The sequence below is a fragment of the Gordionus sp. m RMFG-2023 genome, chromosome 1, assembly GCF_954871325.1.
Source record: "Gordionus sp. m RMFG-2023 chromosome 1, tfGorSpeb1-WG-v2, whole genome shotgun sequence".
In the NCBI taxonomy this organism is placed as follows: Eukaryota; Metazoa; Nematomorpha; class Gordioida; order Chordodea; family Parachordodidae; genus Gordionus; species Gordionus sp. m RMFG-2023.
The window spans coordinates 47,852,530-47,876,611 of NC_088775.1; the positions used below are offsets into that span (position 1 = coordinate 47,852,530).

Genomic DNA, 24,082 nt, shown 5'->3' on the forward strand with positions numbered 1-24,082 from the left:
AAAGCATATATTTTATACCCAAATTATTTATAGATAAATGGGGGTCTTTTATTCATCGTTAATAGTGGCGGATAACCTTTGCTAGTTTAAAAATATAACGATCAATATGAATCTGGTGTTTTTTCTTCTTGTTATGAACATTTCAAAATGTAGCCGATTTATATAAAAAAAATAAAGATGAATAGATAGATAGTTGTTATTGAAATTATCTAAAAAATTAATTTGGTGGAGATTCTTATGTGTCTCTTTCTCTATGTAAATTTTAAAATTATACATTAGTAACGATGATATAACATAAATTGATTATCGATTAAATCATGTATACATGTATAGTAAATGTTTTTTGCAGACAGATGAAATATATTAAACTAAATCGCTTAGAGTCTTAATCTAATAAATATCTTCTTTTTTTTAAAAGAATTAAAATTATTATATAAAATAATTTAACTTAAGGGTAATGGGCTACAACGGTACATATTTTATGTTTTTATATTTTAAAAAAATTGAATTTATGCCATTAGGAAAAATATGCCTTGTATATTAACAAAATTATTGATTTTTAGAATTTTAAATGTTTAGTTATTATTTATCCTATTGAAATTAGGGGTAAAATTATTTTTCCTAAGGTTGCTTCGATATTATCAGAACGGTGTCGGTATTGGTCTTTTAAAATATAAAAACTTAAATATAACATATTTATTTTGTGTTCAAATAAAGTGATTTTTGCCTCAATAGATTATATGTTATCCCTTAGGCCTCGATGCTCAATTTTCAAAATATATAATGTTGGATTTATTTTTGCCCATCAAGCAAGTCATAATTTTTTTTAGTCCACCCTTAATTTTAAAATATTAGGTCGGAATCCTCAGTGAAAATTTTTTTAAAAATTATGTTTGAGTCCTTGTAGCTCACAACTTCGGAATGGGCTTACTTGAATTTGGTGGGTTTAATATTTCCAAATATAAAAAATCATATTGAGAAAGCTTAAAAAAATGGAAGATTACACATTTAATAATATTTTTCAGGCAAGAGTTAAGCTTCAGACATGGATATATCCTCGGTAAACCATATTCGCGGTTACTAAACGAGGGCTTTAGCATGGAATAAATTCTTCTCTAAAAAACATTTTATAAGTTTTCAATATATTTCTTTAGAAAATTTTGTCAATCTTTCCATTTTTTCACAAATCTGGAAGTCTGTCTAGGACGACTTCGGAAGAGTTGGGCTGCTTTAAATTGATTTTTAAATAAATCGCATCTATCCCCTTTAATAAGTGAAGTAACTAATAATTAATATCTTATAGATTTCATAATTACGGTTCAAAAACAGGTATTTAGTCAATATGGTTCAGAATTATATGATCGTAACTTATTTCCGTAATATTATAGATTTTCTAAATTAGCGAAAACAAGAAATATACCTATAAACACCATAATGTTTGCCGGAGGCCTTGTCACCGCAAATGGCACATAAGTGCTTGGAGTTACTAAGGGGGTGAAAAGGCGGGTATGGAGGGGAGGGGGTAGGGTTAGCAGGGTGGGGTGTTTTGAGTGGTGGCGCCTCATTATCGGCGAGAATGGAAGGAGCGATCGAAGCGTGAGAGGAATAGGGTGAGACAGGAGATATAGCGTTGTAGTCATCGTGGAGCGTAAGGCAAGTAGTCGATCCGAGGCCACTTCCGGAAGAAGGGGTAGGTGCCAGTTTATGACGTGGATGGTTGCCACACACGTTTTGAGTAGTCGGCTTTTTACTTATCGAGGAAGGACCTCGGCTGATACCGTGTTTGAAGGAGGAAGCGGGAATTTCTTCAGTATCTGCTGTCAGAGTGACGTGATCGGTAGGTAGATTGACATTTGTGCCAGACAGGTGACTTAAAGGCGAGTAATCATATGCATCATAAGAGGTTACGGGGCTAGATCGAGGGACGCGAATTGACCAGGAAGGGTTAGATCCATTAGATGTAGTTTCGCCCGTTCTTTTGGAGAGAGTCTCTTGGTTGCGAGAGTCAACGCCATTGTATTTATCGTTGACGTCGTTGGAGAAAGAATTTTGAGCGGAACAAGGAAAGAAGGAGGAATTTTTCATGAAAAATGGGAAGGAGTTGTTGGGGTCTAAATTATTGCCAATACTCGCCCCTACGCTTCTGATATCGTTGTCGCGTTGGTGAGAGACGTGACGTGAAAAGTTTAGATGTTCAGAATCCAAATCGAGATCCCCGTCTCCACCCAAAGGTTCGAAATGGTCAGGTTCGTGAAGTCTCGATCGCTTTTTATTTTGAACATTATGTTCTATCTTATTACCGGTAATGTGAATGCCGTTAGAAGTAGTTTCTTCCTTTTTAATAGACGAATAATTCGTATAAACGTTTTGGTTTGATAATTTTTTGCTAGATTTGAGGAAACAAGGCAATCTATCCTCGGAAAATTCCTGTTCCTCAGATTCGCTTTTTACGATTACATCCCACCGAGCGTCCAGAGGAGAGTTTTTTTTATTATGAGCCTGGTCTCGTTGATCTCCGAAATGATGGTGCAGAACGAAAGACCGGCTTTGATTCTTCTGAAAATGGTGATAATTAATCAAGGCTGCTGTCGAAGTGAGAGGAGATAGCACCATACCTCGGTTATCATTGTTTAACAAGGGTAAAGCCGATGCCGATGCGGGGGACGACTCCACGTTATTAAATTCGAGAGGTGAGGTGTATGCCATCAAAGGGTATCGAGCGGCGTTAGAAGTCGACATAAATGAGGAGAGAAAATGATGAGCAAGACGACCGTCGTCACGATTTGCGTGCCTTAGGCCTGCAGGGCTGTCGGAATTAAGATCCCCGACAGCGCCTATACCCGTGCTATCTGGGGTTAGGTCAGAGATGTTATTTGCCTTTCCAGTTCGATCTTTGCGGCGTTCAGAGGCCGCAAGCGATAACGATTTGTCTGGGCCGCGGATGGGCAGATGATAAAAGCGTCTACGAGTATCAGCAGAGTCCCCAGTAGTGGAGGAGCAAGCAGCATCGTCAGTTTCTGAAGTCGCGAGATGAGAGGAAGTGAAAGATAAAACGCCGCGGGGGTAACAATTTTTATAGGCAACTGTGGCAGCGTCGGCCATTACATCGGTACCCTCGTAAAGGAGAGCAGGCGGAGGGGCCAAAAAGGCAGAGGAGTCGAACAGGCTGAACCCGAAGGATTCATATTCGTTGGGGAAGCCTCGATGATCCAAACGCGCTGTCCCAGTGTTGCTCTTTGTACCCGGTATGGGAGACATCAAATCGTTTTTGGCAACTCGTATCGGAGGTTGACCCGGGCTCTCGCTATTTTTTAGCATATCGAGACGAATGAGTAAAATTTAAGGGTGAGGTGAGGGTATATCATTTGCCAATGAAGAGCCATTTGATGGAGTTATGATATGATTATTGTTAAAATTTTCAAAACGCTTTTGAGAAGTTTAATCTTTTAAATAAATAATAATCAATTTAAAATTTTTGATTGATCGTTAGATGGGTGATAAAATGATATGTTGAATAAGAGTGAACTAATCATGTTTTAAACTCCGCAAATATTTTTTGACATTATATTTTGTAAAAAATAAAATATAAAATTATTTTAAAAAAATTTTCATACCCTTGTTAGCCCTTCATCCTTTATAAAGGGCTAGTATAAATTATTGTTGAATAATAGGTTTTATACCATGACCTAAAATATATAGTAAAATTTGAAATAACTTCCTAAACGTAGCTCAGTGGGGCAGGAAATCTAAATCTCCTTAGTAAATTTGAGTTTTTGTATATAAAATTTAAATAATTAAAAATTCCCTTCCCCCCATCGCATTATTCTTCTCGAAAAAAAACATATATGATGTCATTATAAAACAATAAATTTTTAAAATTTTTATTTAAATAATGACATAATTAAAATTTTTAGAAAAAAAACTTTAAAAAAGGGTAAATCAAAATTACTTTTAGAAATTTGCAACCAGGCCAAAATGAGAGCAACAAGCTCTCAATAAAATTTACGGTTATCCATAGCTTATAAAAAATTTCTTGGGGTTTAAATTTTTTAAAGATAATTTGATATTTAAAATAATTTGTAGAATATTTCAATGGGGACGCGAGCCCCGCTTCTCCCATGAAGTCGGCGCCTATGTGTATATCACTTTAAATGAACTCTTGTCCTCGTTATAATAACCTAGGGGATGATAAAGTTCTAAAGGCCAATAACAAATTTAGAAATATTACATTTTTATAGTTTAATAAAAAGGAATGTAATATTGAGGAAAAAATTAATTTCACATTTTATAAATTTATGGAATGCGATAAGGAGGAAAAAAGGAGACTTGATAGTATTTATATTCATAATTGGTTAGAATCACTAAGATAGTTTATTACATATTTAGAAAAATCTTATACTTTTAACTAAGGCTGTGTCCTAAATATCAAAAATTGCATAAAAATTATCTCGCGCAATTTGCGCGAGTTTATCGAAAAAAATAATATAAGACATTTTTAATGGAGAATTAAAATGTTGGCCTAAATGATTTTTTCGATTTTGCGCAAATTAAGTAATTCTTAAAAGTTTCACGATTCGTAAAACTTTAATTATTTTTTCCTTAAACTTTGGCGAATTGAGGGAATAAAATGGCGAACGAATTTCAATTAATAAAAAATATAAGACCTTATAGACATTTGTGAGAGATACAGCTGCAAGTAAAATCAAATGGGAAGAGATTATATAAATATTATTTTATATTTTAGGTTCAGGTGCTGCTATGATTTAAATTTGTTGAAGATTTTTATTGGCTAAAAGAAAATGTGGATGATATATGTAAGCACACTGACGCAAGTTTTAGTTTAAAACAATCTAAGGATGCAATTAATGTACAAATATCTCCACATGTATTATAACATGAAATTAGAACTATATAATAATCTATATTTTAGGATTATGAGCCAAACATCCAAGATATGTTAAATGTACAAATATTATCACAAGTATATAACATTAAATTAGAACTATATAATAATCTACATCTTAGGATTATGAGCCAAACATCCAAGATATGTTAAATGTACAAATATCATCACAAGTATTATAACATTAAATTAGAACTATATAATAATCTATATCTTAGGATTTAGAGCCAAACACACAAGATATGTTAAATGTACAAATATCATCACTAGTATTATAACATTAAATTAGAACTATATAATAATCTATATCTTAGGATTTAGAGCCAAACACACAAGATATATTAAATGATATAGTCAATCAGAAACAAATTTTTGAATTTAAAATGAAATTTTCCCTTTATATTTATAATTTTCTATATTATTTTCATATTTATTATTTTTTGTATTATCTTCATATTTATGATTTTGTATATTTTTATAATAAAAATTATTATGTTTAATGAATTTTTATAAAATGTAATTTGAGTCATTTTAGCAGTTTAAATACAAATCAAAACAACACTTTTTTTTGCACTTTTTATTGAATATTTATAAATAAATGCTATAACTTTGACAAATTTAAACATTCATAAGAAATATAAGGTAATGGTAATTAGAAAATAAATGTATATAAAAATTTTGGAATAAGAGTTTCTAATTAATTTGTGTACAATGATTGCCCTCAATATCAATAATAATATTTTGTAATAAGCAGTCAGCCTTAACAATTTATATAGTATTAGTAATATTAGTTTCTAAGGTATATAAGTGTTTAAATTTGGAACTCATGAACATGATTATCTTCAAATAATATAAAATATAGAATTAGTAAATCATTCACATCAAACATTTTATAAATTTGAAAATAAATGTATGATTCCGGGACATGTTTCGTATCTCTCAAAACTTTTGAGAAATTTTTTTTTTAATTTAGGACACAGCCTAAATCATATAACATGAATAAATTTTTTATTACAAATCTTTATTAAACCCTGACATATTTTTGTTTAATTGTATATGAATTGACATTATTAAAATAAAGGCTCACCTTTTTTACTAAGTAGAATAAATATTTTTTTAAAAATAATATTAAGCAGTATGTATAATATATTTTTTAATTTTCAAACATATTAATCATTAACATTATAAACAAGGAGTAGAGAAGTGTACCTCTTGAATCTCTAACAGACAGTGAGTGTAAAAATTTAGTAAGGATAACATAAATATTAATAAAAGACCAGTCCGAACTGAAAATAATTAAACCGGTTTCAAAATGCCGACCCGTCATTCGGTCCGGCCCCTGTCTAAAATGAATAGGCTGCCCCTATGACCTTCATTAAATTAACTGAACAGTGAAAGTCAAAACTGATGTAAAGATTTTGAAATTATATTATGGAATGATAACCATAACGAACCCACAAGCTGTGATAAAATATATACCATAGAAAAGTAGAAATTTAACAAAACATGACAATAACTTTACGAATTATGCTAAGGATACCAATGATTGTTGAAGCAAAGCACTGAAATTAGTTTTTTAGTTAACACTAATATAAGCAAATTGAGATCGAATCATAACTAATGAAAGATTGCATGGGATTTTAGTATTTTAAATTAAATCCCAAAAATAATATTACGAATCATCCAAAAATTAATTTCCTTATTATATTCAAAATGTAACTTGTTACATTACAAATTACTTTTATATAACCCATCTTTTTAATACCCTTTTTTTATTATACAAAATAATTCTGAGATTTACACATTTTAATCAGAGAAATTTTAAAGAAAAAACAATTAAATAAAGAAATAATTAACCGTGTTAATTTTTTATAAGAATTCAGGTTTAATAAATTTTTATTTGACTTTAGCGTTGTTAAAAAACTCGATATTTTTTTTAAAAAAAGGCCAAATCAAGATTTTTGCCAAGATAATAATATCTAAGCCTCGGAATTTCGTCAAAAAATTAAACCATTTCCAAAATTGGTGTCTAAAACACATGTTTATTTTTTGCCAAAAATACGTTTCCCTAGGCTAAATAAACGTTCTACAGGCCATGCTTGATGTAAGTGAGACATATATTTAATAAACAGAAATTTCAAAATCGGGAAGTCATGAAATAAAGATAATGAATGATATACTTTTTATATGTTAGCCACAATGTGTTATTTTTTCAACTTTAAATCATTTTTTTGAACGTGTTTTTTTAAATTTAAAAATATAATTATACTGAAAATGTATTCCAGCATGTTTGAATACATATATTAGAAATTGTAGATAATTTTTTTGTTAACCTACGAGTCATTTATAATTTATGTGAAAAATCTATGGAAAAACTAATTAAAATTATATTGAGTTCAAAAGTTCATGGCAAAATTGTTTGAAATTCCTAGGATAGGTATTCTAAACATAATGGAGCATATTTCCGGTAAAATCAAATTTTTAAATTTAAAAAAACGCGCTCAAAAAATGATTGAAAGTTGAAAAAATAATACATTGCCGCTAACATATGTATTATTTTTAAGTAAGCGTAACTAGTTAGTTATTTTTTCTCATTGTAGATTGTAATAGTAATTTAAAAAATTCGCCCAGCTTTTTCTAGTGTTGTTAAATGGCTAGCCCAATATTTTAGCCAAAAATAAGCCTGGAACTTTTGCTCATAGAAGGCAAGTTTAGACATATTAATGAAATCTCGAGGTTTGAGTAATATTATTTCGGATTAAAATCTTAAAAATCGGTCAACCATGATCATTTGTTTAACACACTAATTCTTGCCGAAGGTCTCGCTCGCGAAATCACATCGCGATGCACTATAAAATAAATAATATAGCCGTGCTCTCTTTACAATGATCATCGCATAACTTAACCCTCATCTGGATTAAGAGCGGAATATGGTCAGGCGTGACAGGTTTATAAGGTGGTTTATTTATCAAATTCGACCATAAAATACAGACGCGAATAAGCAAACATCATATATGTATTAATTATATTATTAAAAATAAAATATTTGTTAATCCTGTATTATTTTAAATTTTTAAATATCAAAATTTGCAAATTATTTCAAAGTTAAAAAAAACGAAATAATAATAGTAAAAATAAATAAAATTTTATATATTTTTTTCAAGATAACAAAAGAAAACAGAAAAAAATAAATATTAGATAAATAATGAAGGGAAGACCACACGTTCATCAACCTCATAATCATACCATACTTTACTTTATAAAAATATCCTTTAAGTTCCCCCCCCCCCAATCCAGCCCATCGCTTAAATAAAATTAATAAAATTTCAAGATAATTAAAAAAAAAATTTTATAGATAAAACAAATAATATTTTTCAAAAAATTACGAATATAAGTAGAAAAAAAAACCAAAAGAAAACAGCATATCTATGCAAATTCTACCTCGTACTATCTAAGTATATAAATAATGAAAATTATATTATATTAAAAGAAAATTTTATATTTTTAAAAAAAGGTTAATCAATTTTATTTTCTTAAAAAAAGGAAAAACTTGATATTTAAACATGAGCGGAAGACTAAATTTAATTATTAAATCCTTTTATATTTTAGCAATGTTGAATTTGTAAAAATAAAGAACCAACAAAATCTATTTTTATTTTTTTTCCATTTTATTTTAAAGACCTTTTTAATTGAAAACATTGATAAAAAGTATATCGCAATATTCGTAGTCGTATAGGCTAATTTTTTTAACAATATTTACAAACATGAAAAAATGATCGATATTGAACGAATTTCGCAGTAATCTTTCAAGACTTATGCCGAAATTTTAAATTTAAAGACAATTTTTAGTCTTCATTTTTTTAAATCAATAATTTAACATTAAAAGAGCAAAATAATAAGGAAAAATAAAATATATTTAAATGAAGTATAAAAAAAATAAGGCATTGGCCTTGGAATGGAAAAATGCGTTTTTGTTTATTTATATATTTTTTTCAATTGTCCTTCATTCAAACTTAACATTAAAAAATTGTTAGTCATCCAGTGAAAGCTTAAATCAGCTTAATCGTGCTAATTTTTTTTATTCCGAATAAAGGTTAAAAAAATTCAAATATTGCCAATGTCTACCATTTCTTTTAAAACTAAACCTAAGTAAAACACCAAACTATATCCTTCTTAAAAAATTTACCACCTATTAATAAACTCAAGAGATGCAAAATAGATTTATTATTTGCAAATTGTAAGTCATAGATTCCTAACTTGCTATGGACAGATAAGTGAATGAGAGCAATAAATATTTTCCCCCTATTAAGGTTCAACATATAAAAACACAAAATTTGACCTACTTTGAACTTAAGATAAAATATTTTTACTTCCATGATATAAATAGCGCTGGTCAATGAACTGTCATGTAAACTCTTTTTATATAACGGACCCAAAGAAAAGAATAAGTCAATTTCTTCTTTTAAGTTTCACCATCTTATAAATATAACCTTTCAAAAAATACTTTAAACGCAAGTGATTAGAGAATAAGGCTAAATTCTTTAATATTTTTATATTTAAATAAAACGAACATCATATGCGTTGACTAAACTGCAAATATACCTAAGTAAACCGCAAATGCCAGTTGTAAATACTGCAGGTATAAATTATTATTCTAATAATTAATCGCCGATTTAATAATAAAGTCATATAAATTAAATAATCATATTTTATTTAATCTAATATTAAATCGTTTAAATCTTTTAATGCAATTATATTCAAAATCATAAGAGGGTATCATTTGAAGTAGAATAATCGAAATTTACTGTTTTAAATAATTAGTTTCACAATTTTATAATAATTAATATTAGTTTTTAAATTAATTTGTATTCATGTTTTCACAGGTTCAATTAAGATTATTCTTCAGTTTTAGTTAGATTTTACAGAATTTAGTGGGTTGGGAGTTTAAAAGGCAGTTGTTAAGGAGCGGCGCTACATTTTTTCAAAAACACCTGGAGCGCCCCTCCTTTTTAAAATTGAGAAGTGGGAGCAGGAGCTAGCTCCGGGCTGGAGTGAAGGAGCGCCGCTCCACCGCTTCTTTAAATTTAATGTATAAATTAAATATTTTTAAAATTCAATAAAATGAAATTTTATTTTATTTCTATTTATCCATTATTAAATGTTTAGCCGAGTTTTATATTGGGTTTTCATCTAATCATTTTAAATATTAATTTGAAAATTTTTTGGAAAATCTATTAATATTCATTTTATAGATATATAACAAAAAATAGTTTTCGATATTATGGATTTAGAGATCATAGATGAAGAAATCGAATTTCTATTTCCATCATACAAAAAATATTTTAAACTTCTAAAAGATGTTAATCCAAATGATCAAACAAATTTAAGGGCAAAATGCCTTTTGTGTTTAAATAAAACTAATTAATTTTCAAAAGTGAGCAGCTTCAATCTAAAAAAGCATCTAAAGTAAAAAATCTTTCTTTTAAATACAAAATGATTTGGAATATTTTTTTTGGATTCCATGAAATTGATCATCAGGAAGATAATATATTGGACAAATATTTTTTAAATAATGATACCAAAATTACTTTGAGAAATTCCCTTAATTAAAAAATATCTTTATAAAATACAATACCTCGCTTCCCTCTAGTGCTCCTGAGGAGCGCCTATTTAGTATTGCAAAAGAGGTGTTAGGGGAGAGGCGTGGATGTTTGTTAGATTCTAATTTAGAAAATTTATTACTTTTAAATGCTAATAAAAGGTTATAAATATTTTGATAGATCATTTAATATAAATAAAGCTGTTTTGTATACCTTCTAAAAAAATGAAAATCAAAAGAGCGGTTATGGAGTGGCACTCTATTACTTGGAGCGGGAGCTAGCTCCTTTTAAAAATGTAGCGGGAGCTAGCTCCTCTTGAGAAGGTAGGAGCGGGAGCTAGCTGCTCTTGAGAAGGTAGGAGCGGGAGCTAGCTACTTTTAAAAAGGAGCGTTAACAACTCTGTTAAAAAGTAATATTTATAAATTTATATTGAAAAAAATAGCTTGGGATAACCATTTCTCATTTATATATTAAATTTTTTATCAATAAATAGTCATTATAGATGGCGATGTTCTAATAAATCTAATTTTTTTATAATATAGAATTTTAAAAAACAACATTTACTTAATTTTGAAATAACATTATTTAGTGATTTCCATTTTGTTGTGATTTTTAAACATTTATGGATGTAAGCATGTAAATACGCCCTGTTGTTGTTATGGGATTTAAAATTCCTATAATGTTATTGATATATGATTTTCTTCGTTAGGTAGAAAAATGAAGGATATGCCAATTATCTACAACAACCGCCACCCACCAAAAATTATCGTAGAAACAAGTTACATAGCCATTAATATCATTCATTTTATATCTCGTATCCGGATAAGTATCATTTTTCACTTTATCTAAATGAATATTTGAATAAATTTTTATAGAATAACCGCTTTTATCTTTTGTGTTCCAGTTATTGCACCACGTTTTATTAATATTTTACGCAATTTAATTTCTTCTTCGTGATGAAGAAGATATTAAATTGCTTAAAAGATTTAGTAAAGCACATACAATAATTGGCACATAAAAGATATAAAAGGTTATTCCACTCGATCTGAAAACTATAACAGCAAAAATCTATAAATATAGCTTGTTTTACGATAAATTTTGGTCACTCATTAGCCTTTACAATAATTCTTAGATATGCTCATATATTAAAAATCAACCTTTACCTTTTCCGGAAATGAAAACAATTGATTTTTTTAAAAATTATTAAGAAAGAAATTCAAGGACTATCTAATGATACCAATTATAGGTTTCTCTATCATTTAAATTTTTAATAATCTTTATTTTTATTTAGTTATCTAAAATAGATAGGACGCCATTTTTAGTTATGATCCCGCTATATCTTCAGAACTAATTGAGTTAGAGCTTAAAAAATTAGGTTGCATAAGTCCTCACAACTTATATAATCATCGTGTAAAGTTTCGTTCGATTTAAAAGAGAAAAAAAATACTAACTTAAAATAGGCTGCATGATTTATATATTAGAAATATATCTTTATCGGATATTTGTCCTAGTATCAAAGCGGCATCGGATCTCGTCGTCGGCCAGTAAATAATAAATTATAATGAACAATCGAATACATGGCCACAATGTGGTAGACCCAAAAGACAATATTCAAGCTGGATTGGTGAGTCATTACGCATATCCAATAACCCATGCATAAATAAAATATGTATACCAGCTATAAATAATAGCTTATGGAATGATGAACGACCATAGGTGAGTCCAAGGCCGAAAATAATAATGGGATACCAAATATATATCTAGGTAGGGGTTTCCTAAATTTTTTAAAGACATGATTTTGCCGGAATCGAATTCCAGCATGACCTCTAGGTCATATATAAATTTATAAACTATTAGTTGAGCAAAATTTTTTTACGGTATAGAAGAAAACCGCTTAATTTATTTCATTGCTGTTTATCGCGCAGTGTGGGGTATTACTAATGTAAAATCCGGAAACGTTACCGGGAAAAAATTCAACATCAATAAAACAAATTGATATTTTTCGAGAAAGTGATCAAAAATATATATTACAGTGAGTGACAAATAGCATTGTTTTGTTGTCAGAATATTCATTTCACGGCAATTACATTTGATCGTCGTTTCAATAATTTTGATCTAGCCAATGCAGAGATATCATCTGGCATGGCTGTAGTCAATGCCCTAATTGCAGAATTCAATTTTAATATCAGAGTTGTTTTTGGGAAGTCTAAAGCATGTTCAACCATGATATGGTGGAAAGGTCTTGCCTATATCAACCTATAAGTATGATCGCTATAAGATTCCTTTGACAATTGCTGCTACGGGGAGAATTTGGTCTTATTTTGGAAGAACCCATTCCCAAAATCCTAATAGACTTATCAATAAAAGCGTGGAGAAGTTAATTTCCATTTAGAAAATAAAAATATATCATCCGCAGTGGTGAAAGTCAAGGTCCAGCCCTATCGTTCATAGACCGGGATCGGATTGGGCCGATCTTTTTTGAGGGCCAGTTATGACTGGTTTTTTATTAATATTTAAGTTTGCTTCATTATTATTATTATTTTTTTTTACCTACTTTTACATATTTTATTTTTCTAGAGGAGTTATTTTAGTTTTTGTGAATTTTTAGTTCATTTTATTTTACAATATGAAAACCATAGGTTTTTAAAGAAGCATTTTACTTATAGTCCCAATAAGCAAGAAATTATTTAGGTAAAAACAAAAACATTTTTAAAATACATAAAAAATAAATACCGGTCCTGGATTATTTAGGATCACGGTCTGGATTGATTTTATTTTAAAAGATCATGGTTAGATCAGAACCAAAAACCGGCCCATGACCTTCACTTCTCCACAGATTGTGATATTATTATAGAAAAGGAGTATGAGTTGATATTCGATCATTATAATTTCAAGTATTAAATAAAGTTTATATATCAAAAATTAATATATTCTAGTTTAACTTCTTCTTAATGTCTATTTAGTATATCTAATTCATTGAAGTCAAGCATGATTCATTTTAGACTAAAAAGATTTTTTGATTGGGAAAAGTTTTTCAAAATTCCCAAATTCCATATAATTCCTTAAAATTCCTGGGAATTTTAAATTGGTAGTGGTAGTCAGTATCAAATTGTTTAGTCGTCGAATATCATTAGTCGGGGTCAGGTCTAAGAGATATCTTGACCTGTAATTTTAAAAATTTTCCAAAATTGAATGAATAGGCATGAACCCGTGCTTCCTAAGTTAGTAATCATAATGCCTTACAAGTTGAATCAAATCCAGTGTTGTTAAAATAGCGCGCTACTTTTTTCAGTAGCGGTAGCTTTAGCGGGCTATTTTTTTTAGATAATAGCGATAGCGGTAGCTCGCTACTAATTTAGATTCAATTTTACATAATAAATACATCTAAAAATTATTAAAATATATTTTTTATTAAATCTAAAATTATAATCCATTTATTTAATTTAATTTTGAAATTTAAATTTAAAAATATACATTATAAATCTAGTTATTAAAAATGTGTGAGATTGTTGAAGATAGCGAAATTTCTTTAGAAAATGAGAAAAATATAGATTATCCTTTCTATAATATTAATATATAGTATTAATATAAAATTCAAAACTAATATATTATTAATTTGTTTATAATAATTATATTTTTAAAATCTTTATTTACCATAATTTAATGCTATTTTAATATTTTTTTATAAATGAATCTAAATCTCAGATAAATTTAAATTTTGAAAATTAAAAAGGTATTCTTCTTTTTTTATAATAAATACAATCGCTTTATATAAATTAGATTTCCAGATCTGTATGATGATGATAATGTAATAGCCGCTATCCTTCATCCTAGTTTTAAGTTAAATTGGCCATACCTTAATTTGACTGAATCTAAAGGGCAACTTGATATGCTGATGGTAACGTTAAAAAATGCCATGCCTAACCACGATACTAATAATATAGCAAGATCGAAACCGCGGCCTTCCATAGATGATTTTTTTGAAATAAATAATATTACTGAACCTTTAGATGCTTTTTTTAAATCTAAAAATACTCATTTAAATATTTTTGATGATTTTTTTCATATAAAAAGTGTGTTTATTAAATTAATACCTCGTTGCGCTCAAGTACTAGTGCTGAACAATTAATTAGTATGGCAGAGCTTATACTTTCTGATCGCTCTAGACTTGGGGATGACAGTACCGAAATGTTATTATTATTAAAGTGCAACAATAAATAAGTAACAAATTATAGTCATGTTCTTATAACAATATTTTATTTGTGGAAATAAAGTTACGTAAAAAATATTTTAAAAAAAAATCAAAATAGCGTGTAGCTAATAGCGCGCTACTCATTTGAAAACGATAGCGGTAGCGCGCTACTTTTAAAAGTAGCGTTTAACAACACTGATCAAATCTAGTTGCAAATAATCTCGTTTGTTTTATTTAACATTATTCTATTAATTCATTTTTTTAAATTTTCTATTTTAGGGTTAAGATATCAAAAAACAAAATGTAAGGTGTAGTCTATCTCTGGTGATTTTAAAAAAAAATTTATTTTGGGTTATTATATTATAAAGAACTAACTGAACATTTAAATTTACTCCAATAATTTTTTAGGTTTATTTTAACATCGTAATAAAAGAAAATTGTTAAATATCTATTTCATACATTGTTTATAATATATATCTCATACCTTATATCTTAAATAGTTTTCATTATATATTTGGAAGGGGCTTAGTTTTAGTATTATTTGATTTTGAAACATCAACAATGATGTTAGAACCGGAACTAAAAATATTAACGAAAACATGGATTTTTATTACTACAATTTAAGGAACCTTGAAGAGTAAACCAAATTTAAAATCAAACTTAAAAGTACATTTGGAATTCCATTATTCATTATTACAATATCATCATCCGCTTTTTTTCAGTTGCACGTTTTTAATGTTTAAAAATAATAAAGTAAACTCAAAATAATTCTAACTTTAATTTTCCAAGAGTCTTAAATATATATATTAAAATTTGGTAAACACTAGAAAATGTTTAAATTTATAAAGTTACATATATGGAAATCAAACATATTGAATCATAAATAACAGAATGCATTAATATATTATTAGATGGTATAATATCTAATATATATAATCTCCATAATCAAAACACTATCGTTTTCGTATCTCCCTAATGTATTTAAAATTTAAGGAGACTATATAATGTAATGTTAATTTTTGGTTGTCTACGAGAGTCGAACACAAACCTCCCGTTTCAAAGGCGTATGCTTTACGCATGCACCTTGAATATAATAAAATTTAATATATGCTGATATTTTTAAAATTTTGCCATTTATTACCATAACTAGCGGACGGTGTTGAAGGGTAATTATTTAGTTTGTGTGCATGGTATATATTTTATTAATAGATTTTATAAAAATATTAAAATTTAAGAGAAAAAGAGGTAAAATTGTTGCAATACAGTGAGCATTAAGAGTATTAGAAATATCAAAATTTAAATTTGTGATGGTAATCATATTGGATAAAATTTAAAATAGAGATGCTTGAAGATTTTTGAATATTAAATATGGGTTAGACATTGGCCTGAAAATTTTTTTTTGCAGACATAGCTAGGCCTGATCAAAAAACCAAGGCTCATGCAACTTTCATATTCTGATTGTATTTTTAAATGAATTATGACTTTTACATATTTTATTTCAGTTCTTAACTACCAAAATTATTATGGTCTTTGGCGGGCTTGAGAAAATTTTCTCAACATGATTATGAGCATGAACCTGTTGGGAATTTTTTTATATTATATATTAGGCATAATATTAATATAGGTCTCAGGAAAAGGCTAATTTAAATATATTTAATAATCTCATTTAAAATATTTGAAATGAGTAAATGTAGTGTTGTTAAACAGCTCCATTTAGCCAAAATATTATTAACTACGCCTCGAAATTTCGCCGATGAAGTCCAAACCTTTCAGTCATTTGTGGGCAAAATCAATAAGCTTGAATAATATACTTATGGCCAAATCTTGACTTAACTTTCTTTTTAAATTGACTAAATCGAGCAGTTTGGCAACACTAACTGAATACGACTCTTTAGATATTTTAAAATCTTTTTCTTGATGCAGATAATATAAAAAATAATGTAAAATTTTAAACTATTTTTTTAAACAATTACTGATAATAAATTATATTTTAGTTTTCCTTTCATTAATTTATTATTATGAAATTATTTATAAAATTAAAAAAATTATATGATTATATATGGAAATCATAAAATAACCAAAAATAAAAAATATCGGATCGGTTTTTAAAAAAATCCGATCCTATATTTATTATAAGCACAGAACTATTTCTTAATTATATATTTTCCCATTTTATAATATACCAATTTCCTTCATTAATACTTTATAAGTTTATATACATGCAATAATTTTAAAGAATATTTTTGTGCATTAATTTATATTTTTAACATTTTTTAAAATACAACTTATATTTATATATCAAATTATAAATGCAAAAAATAATTATATCTTTTTTCAAAGTTTCTTTTCGAGACATTTATTTTATAATGATTCATACCCCGATTATATATGTTAGCGCCAATGTGATTTAACTGGCAATATGTTATTTTTTTAACTTTAAATCCTTTTTTGAGCAAGTTTTTTTAAATTTAAAAATCTGATTATATCGGAAATATCATCCAACATGCTTAGAATGCTTATCTTATGAATTGTAAACAATTTTGCCAACCTTTAATTTATATAAAAAAATTTATGGAAAACTAATATAAATAAGTTTATGGCAAAATTGTCTGAAATTTAGATAAACATGATGGAATACTAAAATTTAAAAAAACACGCTCAGAAATTGATCTAAAGTTAAAAAAAATAATACATAGCCGGAAAAAACATATTGACACTAACATTATTTTATCATTAATTCACATTTGAATTATGAATTAGAAATTGTCAATGTTTTATATAGTCACTAGGCTTAAATTTATAAAACTTAAGACATTCTTAAATAACTCCTAGAACAATTTTTCTTTTGGGCCGTTTTTTAAATCGACCCGAATCGGGCTTTTTAACAACACTAAAATTTTAATTATCCCCCCCCTCCATGGCGAATTCCTGCGTACGCGCCTGCTTGGTATGAATAAGGTTTACTAAGGAATATTTTTTTAAAAAGTAAGTTAAGCAAACACACCAAAAAAAAGGAAGGAATTATTGATAAATTGCAGAAAATACAATATAATAAAAAAAATAATGATATAGGTTAAAGTGCAATAAAAGATGTGTATTATATATAATATATGATTTTATTTTCTCACTCCACTGGGTATTAAGAATAGTTTTTTGCATTCTTATTTGGTTTGGATAAATAAACCCTATAAAATTGTTAATTATTAATAATGATATAATAAATAAGTTATGTAATATAAAAATAAATATTATAATTAAAAAATCATATAAAAAAGGTCAAGTTCGATCAATGCCAAACTAGGACATTTAATAAAATATTGAATTATATCCTATGACAGCGTGTATATTTGACAAAAATGATATATTGTAAAGAAAAAAAATGATTATTTCACTGACTAAAAATTTATATATAATCATAAAAAAAAATATTTTATAAAAATAATACATATATATACTACATTGAAAACATAAATTATTTATCAATTTTTTTGTTAGTGGATATTAAATTTTTATATATCAGGGAGAATAGCATATTATTATAATGTATTCTTTTCGTTTACGTTTTAAGGTGAAAACAAAAGAATCAATATCATTGTTATAATAAAGATGGTGATCAATTTTGATATTTATTAGATAACATGTATATTATATTACTAAATAAAATACCTATAACAGGGTATTCCCTAGACTAAATCAATTATTTTATCAAGTATTAAAAAAAGTGTTAGGGAATGTAATTAAATATGTCAGATATTTTTCCATCGGATTAATTGTTTGCCTGTCTGAAGTCCCCGGGTCTAAACATTTTAAAATACTTTAGGTCGGGCTTGAAAATATTTAAAAAATTATAAGGGCAAAGATTGAATGTTTTCTTTTAAATAAAAAACTATTATTTAATTCTTAAAAAGTGATAATTTTATTAAAAAATTTAGTATCCTTAATATTTTTTCCCAATTGCTCAAACATGGTTCAAAATCTAATAAACACCAATTAAAAAAAGGTATTCGGTTGGATTTAAAAGATATTATTCGACCTATTATTCATATTCAAATAGAATAATATTTGTGAAATGCGAATTGAATTGTAAATAATTCGCACTAAGTCTAATGTTCATTGGTAAAAGATGTTAGAAATAAAATATAAATTAGGCAGTCAAAATAAAAAATATTATTTTTCTCATGATATATGGAGCCTGCAGAGATCAAATATTCTAGCCAAGCTCAGATTTTCAAAATTCCCATTTAAGTCCCTATCCGAATTTTTAAAAATGTTTTGGCTCGGTCCGGGTTTTCATTTTTAAGCCTCACCTAGATTTTTAAAATTTTGCACATTTTATGGTCCCGATTTTAATCATTTTGGCCATATTTTGAAAATAATTTCAAGTAGAGATTAAAAAGAGCAAATGAATAATAGTTTATTTTCTTTTATTCAAAAGTAGGAAATAACCAGAAATATGTGGGCATCTCTCCTATAAATATTATCTTAAAATTTATATTTATCAATGTTTTGAAATCAATGGCTATCATAAAAACTATTTCCGTCAGAGCTTTAGAAATATAATCTTCATTAAGAAAAACACTTGCTTTCATATTATAGTGTATATTATTAATCTTAGCCAAACATTGATTTTTCAAATTAATTTCTAGTATTGCAGATAGTAGATACGGTTAATGATATAAAAAAAGGGTAGTCAATAAATTGGGATTAGACCCGGTACTGGTCAAAAATCTGTATCGGGAATCTATTCTACTTAAAAATACTTTAAAACTGTGCCGATTTTAGATATCGGATCGGAACCGATATTTACCGTTTTTAAAAAACGGATCCGGCCAATATATTCAAAAAACCGATCCAATATTATCATTGTTTTTAGTTACTTTATGATTATAATTATTATATAATCTTTTTTATAAATTATTTTCTAGTAAAAAAAATGTAAAGGGTCTATGTTTAAAAAAAATCAAAAAAAATTTAAGAATATTTTAGCGAATCATAATCAATCATATACATTTTGGGAAATATGAAACACCATACACTTAATCATTCGTGATCATGCATCCAATATTGTCTTGGTACATCATAAGCAAAATTTTAAAGTGTTTCTTGTTTTGCCCATAATTATTTTAATTTTTTGAAAGAAAATATTCATTTTTTTTATAAATAGGAATGAATTTAAATATCGTATATTAGTTTTCTAGAAACATAGGTAAAATATCGAATCGGTGAAAATTCTGTGGATCGGCATAACTATTGAAAATATTCATATTATATTTGAAATTATTGGTCGTGAAACACAAGTAAAAATGCTTTTCAAGCTACTTTAAAAAAATTTACCCATCCCTTATTCGATGTATAGAATTTTTATTATTCTAAGCCCAACTAACAATATTTTCTTTTAGAAAACATTATCTTTTTTTAAATTTTCGAATCGAATATTGATTATACACGAATAATAAACTAGCAAATGAGACTCGTACGAATAACATAATTAACAGATTTAGAAATGGAATACCTAATAATCCGATTCAAACATTTAAATAATGTTTTTTTTCATATGTAAGGCTTATAAAGCATTTTATTATATTTGATGTAGTTAAATGACTCGATTTAGCCCACTTTAAAAAACGGCCATATCAAGGTTTTGGTCAAAAGTAAATTACCCAACTTAGAGATTTTTCCCACAGATGAAAAAGTTAGACATCTATTGGCGAAATTTCGAAGCTTAGATAATAATATTTTAGTTAAAATCTTGATTTCGCCGCTTAACAACACTAATTATATTCTTAAAAAATATATCAGACGTTGAGTAATGTTAAAATCAAGTACTATCCCTATTTGGAACAATTTCTTACATTAATTGATTGCCAAGGTATATTTTATGGATAAAATGGCGGGAAAATTTTTTTATAAACAAAATATAGACGTTTTGTTTGATTATAAATTTTAAGTCAAAATAAGTGGCCTTAAATGTAATTTATTAAAGAACCAATCGATATATTAGATTTGGCTATTTTAGTTAGGGGGGGGGGTACGTAAAAATTGATATATTGTATTTTTTCAGCTATCATACTTAAAATATTATCACAATAAAATTTGCAAATAATCATCATGCAAATACAAATACCTAATATATTATTTTAGCATATGGTTATTATTACACTTAAGTTGTGCTACAATCAAAAAAAATTTTATATAAAAAAAAAATTATTTAAAATCAGCGTCTAGTAGTAATTAAAAATATAAGTTAAAATACAACTTCGATAAATAGGAAACCTTCTCGTGAAGTCCTTATAGAGAAATTAAGTGATAAAAAAATAATTATAAGTATAAAATCTGCATGAATTCCTTCCAATGTGCCAAGCAATTTATTAGCTACAAAGTTTACAATATATTAAAAATCAAAGAGTCTGGAAACTTCTGACTAGGATAGCCTGTACGGCAACCGGAAAACTGGAACCCTCGGAATGGGGACAAATCTAGGAACCTGAAACACCTCTTATAAAATTTATAGGAACCAGAACTCATTTTAAATAACCGGTTCTAATGAAAGTGTAAGAAATTTCTAAATTATATTGTTTAAAATGTTGTGTAATTTATTTTTAGTTTATTTATTATTCTTATGATTGCTTTAAAAGTGTGGAACCTGAGACACTCGGAACTGCGTAAAATTTAAGACTTTTCAAAATTTTATGGGGGATCAGAACCACTTTTTAAAAATATTCAGAACTAGGAGCACCTTTTTTCGAACAAGTTCCATACTCTGGTTTTAATAAAACCTAAAATTAGAGGTAGAGGAAGTATGAAAAATATAGTTGCAAATAAAAAGCTTGCATTTAAAATTATATACCATATACAATTCTATTGCACAAATTGCGAACAAAACACATGACACTCGACCACAAAATCATTTTAATATCAAAAAAGAAATATGAATAAATATGAAATTATCCCTATCAAGACGGAAATAGGCCAGATGGAATCCAAAATTTCTTTTAAACAAATCAGTAAATATTCAAATAGAGTAACCCATGACCGAAAAGAAAAAAAAATTTCATGATTGTAAAAAAAAATATGAAATATATTTTTTAGAATTATTGTTTTAGAGATAATCAAAAGAAAATTTTACCAAATATAAAGTCTATTGTCTTTATTATATAATAATTATTCTCTGCCTTCCAGAGAAAGAAAAATTTTTCGCACTCTTGAAATTCCCTATTTTATGGGGCATCTTAATCTCAACTATATCTATGTAAAAGCGAATAAATTGACGAGTCACGTTGTCGTGAACAATCAATGCCATATTACATTAATATATATTTTGTCACGATGATTAATTTGCTAACAACGATTTTTAATATAATAAAAGGAATTGAATGTGTCACGCTCGTAGATAACTCAGAAAATAGGTTTGCCTATAAGATAGTTAATTTATTTTTTTTAATTTATCCAAATTATTGTGATTTTAGAAACCTCCAAAATTTTTAATTAAACCTGTGTTCTGATAAAAAAAAGCATGGCGGGGCGTTTTTTGCCTTGAAACTATCGGCGATCGGTTGTAGCCTCACTGAAATTTCTTACTTTGAAAAATTATAAAATTTTAAAATTCATTTGAAACATTTTTTACCAAATATTTATAGTTTAGATTTGAGAGGGATAGTGAGGATCTTCTTAAATTTAAGGTAAGCAACTGAAAAAGATGCCAATCGAGTGCTTGTAGTTAACCGGGACACAAAATATTTTTCTCGTTAGAATTGAAAATCTAGAAAGTCTAATTCTAAATATCGTTTTTTATTTTAGTATTTGATGAATATTTATTGGATCATTTTTATATATAATTTGCATCAGAATAAAAATTTTTCACACATTCTACCATTTGTTTCATATCTTTATAAGGCAATAATTTGGTCCCATAATGACTTAAAAATTGAACGGGAGTGAAATAATTCTCGTGATAACTATTGCGGTTTTTAAATTTCCAAACCTAGAATGTAACAGGAAACTAATAATTTGTAAATAAAAAAATCCACTGCAACATCAAATGATTTTAGCAATTTCAAGATATTTCCCATTAGATCCTAATCAAGATATTTTATCATGGATAAGCCCATAATAATTTTTTGCGAAGAAAAAAATTATAAATTTGAATTATGCAAAAAAATTTGTCACATGAATTGCCTACCCAGGTCCGAAAATTTTTTAGCTGCTCAATCTAAATAAAAAAAAATCGGCCCTAGAAAAAAATAATACGGTCCACATAGGAGAAGTTCCATGTGTGAATCTTACCATTTTCTAAGGCACAAAAGTGATTTAATCTTGACGTTTGAAGAATGATGGTAATCTAAAATGATCTAGAATTGATGAGATTAAGCTTTAAAAATTGTGTAAAAAAAATACTTTCTACATCCTTTAAAATTGCATATTCAATTGAAATTATTATCAATGAAGATAACCTCAAGTAATTAAGTTTTAATTTGTATATAATTATTTCATATTTGTTGTTACCGAAGGGTTGGTAGCATTTATTCTTGCAACGTTCGGGCATAAATGTAACCAATTTAGGGCGAAGTATAAGCAAGCGTTAAAATAATCATTTAAGAGGTCCACTCGTTGTCATTTATTTCCATCATATAAAGGGAAAAACTTCTTCAAGTCTCTAAAAAAATGACTATTGCAAAATTACGACATCAAGGCATGACAATATGAGGTAAATTAGCAAATTTTTAAATTTGATGGTTTTATTAGTATATATGCATAAAAAAATATTACCTGCCTTATATCATATCACAAACCTGTTATGCGAATTGAGTTATCATGTTTCAGGAGGTGAGGAAGAGTTCAATTTAATTTGAATAATTATATTTTGAACAAAATTTTTATTCATATAAAATGACAAAACATTGAAATTTTTAGATATAATTATGATTCCTTTTTGGGAACACAATTAACTATTGTATAATTTCTCTTTTTATTTTAATATTTTTCAATCGTTTATAATCATTTCATAATTTTTTAAAATATTTTATTAGACATTATTTAATATAAATATTTTAATAAATCAAAAAATGAAAAAAAAATATGTAGATAAAACAGCATTAAAAAATAATTTAAACGATTATATACAAAAAAATAATTAACGGTGCATTTAAAGCATTAAGTTCCTAAAAATTATTGCAAATATTTTTGTTTGTATTTTCAAATCGCCCATCAATGTTAATTTTGAGAAAACGTGTTATCCTAGGCATAGTTTCACCTTGAAAGACAAGTGTTTATAATCTCAAGTCTAAAAATTTACTTACATCCCGTGGCATCAATCGAGATGAGCAGATCTTGTACTTCGCAGAGACGCGGACTGGATTAAGAAATAACAATATTGGAAATATACAGAGA

At 27.3% G+C, this 24,082-nt stretch overlaps 1 protein-coding gene across 1 annotated transcript in view; it reads right to left on the reverse strand.

Annotated features, from left to right (window-relative positions):
- The window catches only part of LOC135922388 (glucocorticoid receptor-like), a 55,964-nt gene that overhangs the window by 17,862 nt on the left and 14,020 nt on the right, over positions 1-24,082 (reverse strand). Inside the window, exon 2 of the mRNA XM_065456775.1 lies at positions 1,421-3,443. Coding sequence (XP_065312847.1) covers positions 1,421-3,318 — 1,898 coding nt within the window. The 5' untranslated portion in view covers positions 3,319-3,443. The remainder of the gene's footprint in view (positions 1-1,420; positions 3,444-24,082) is intronic.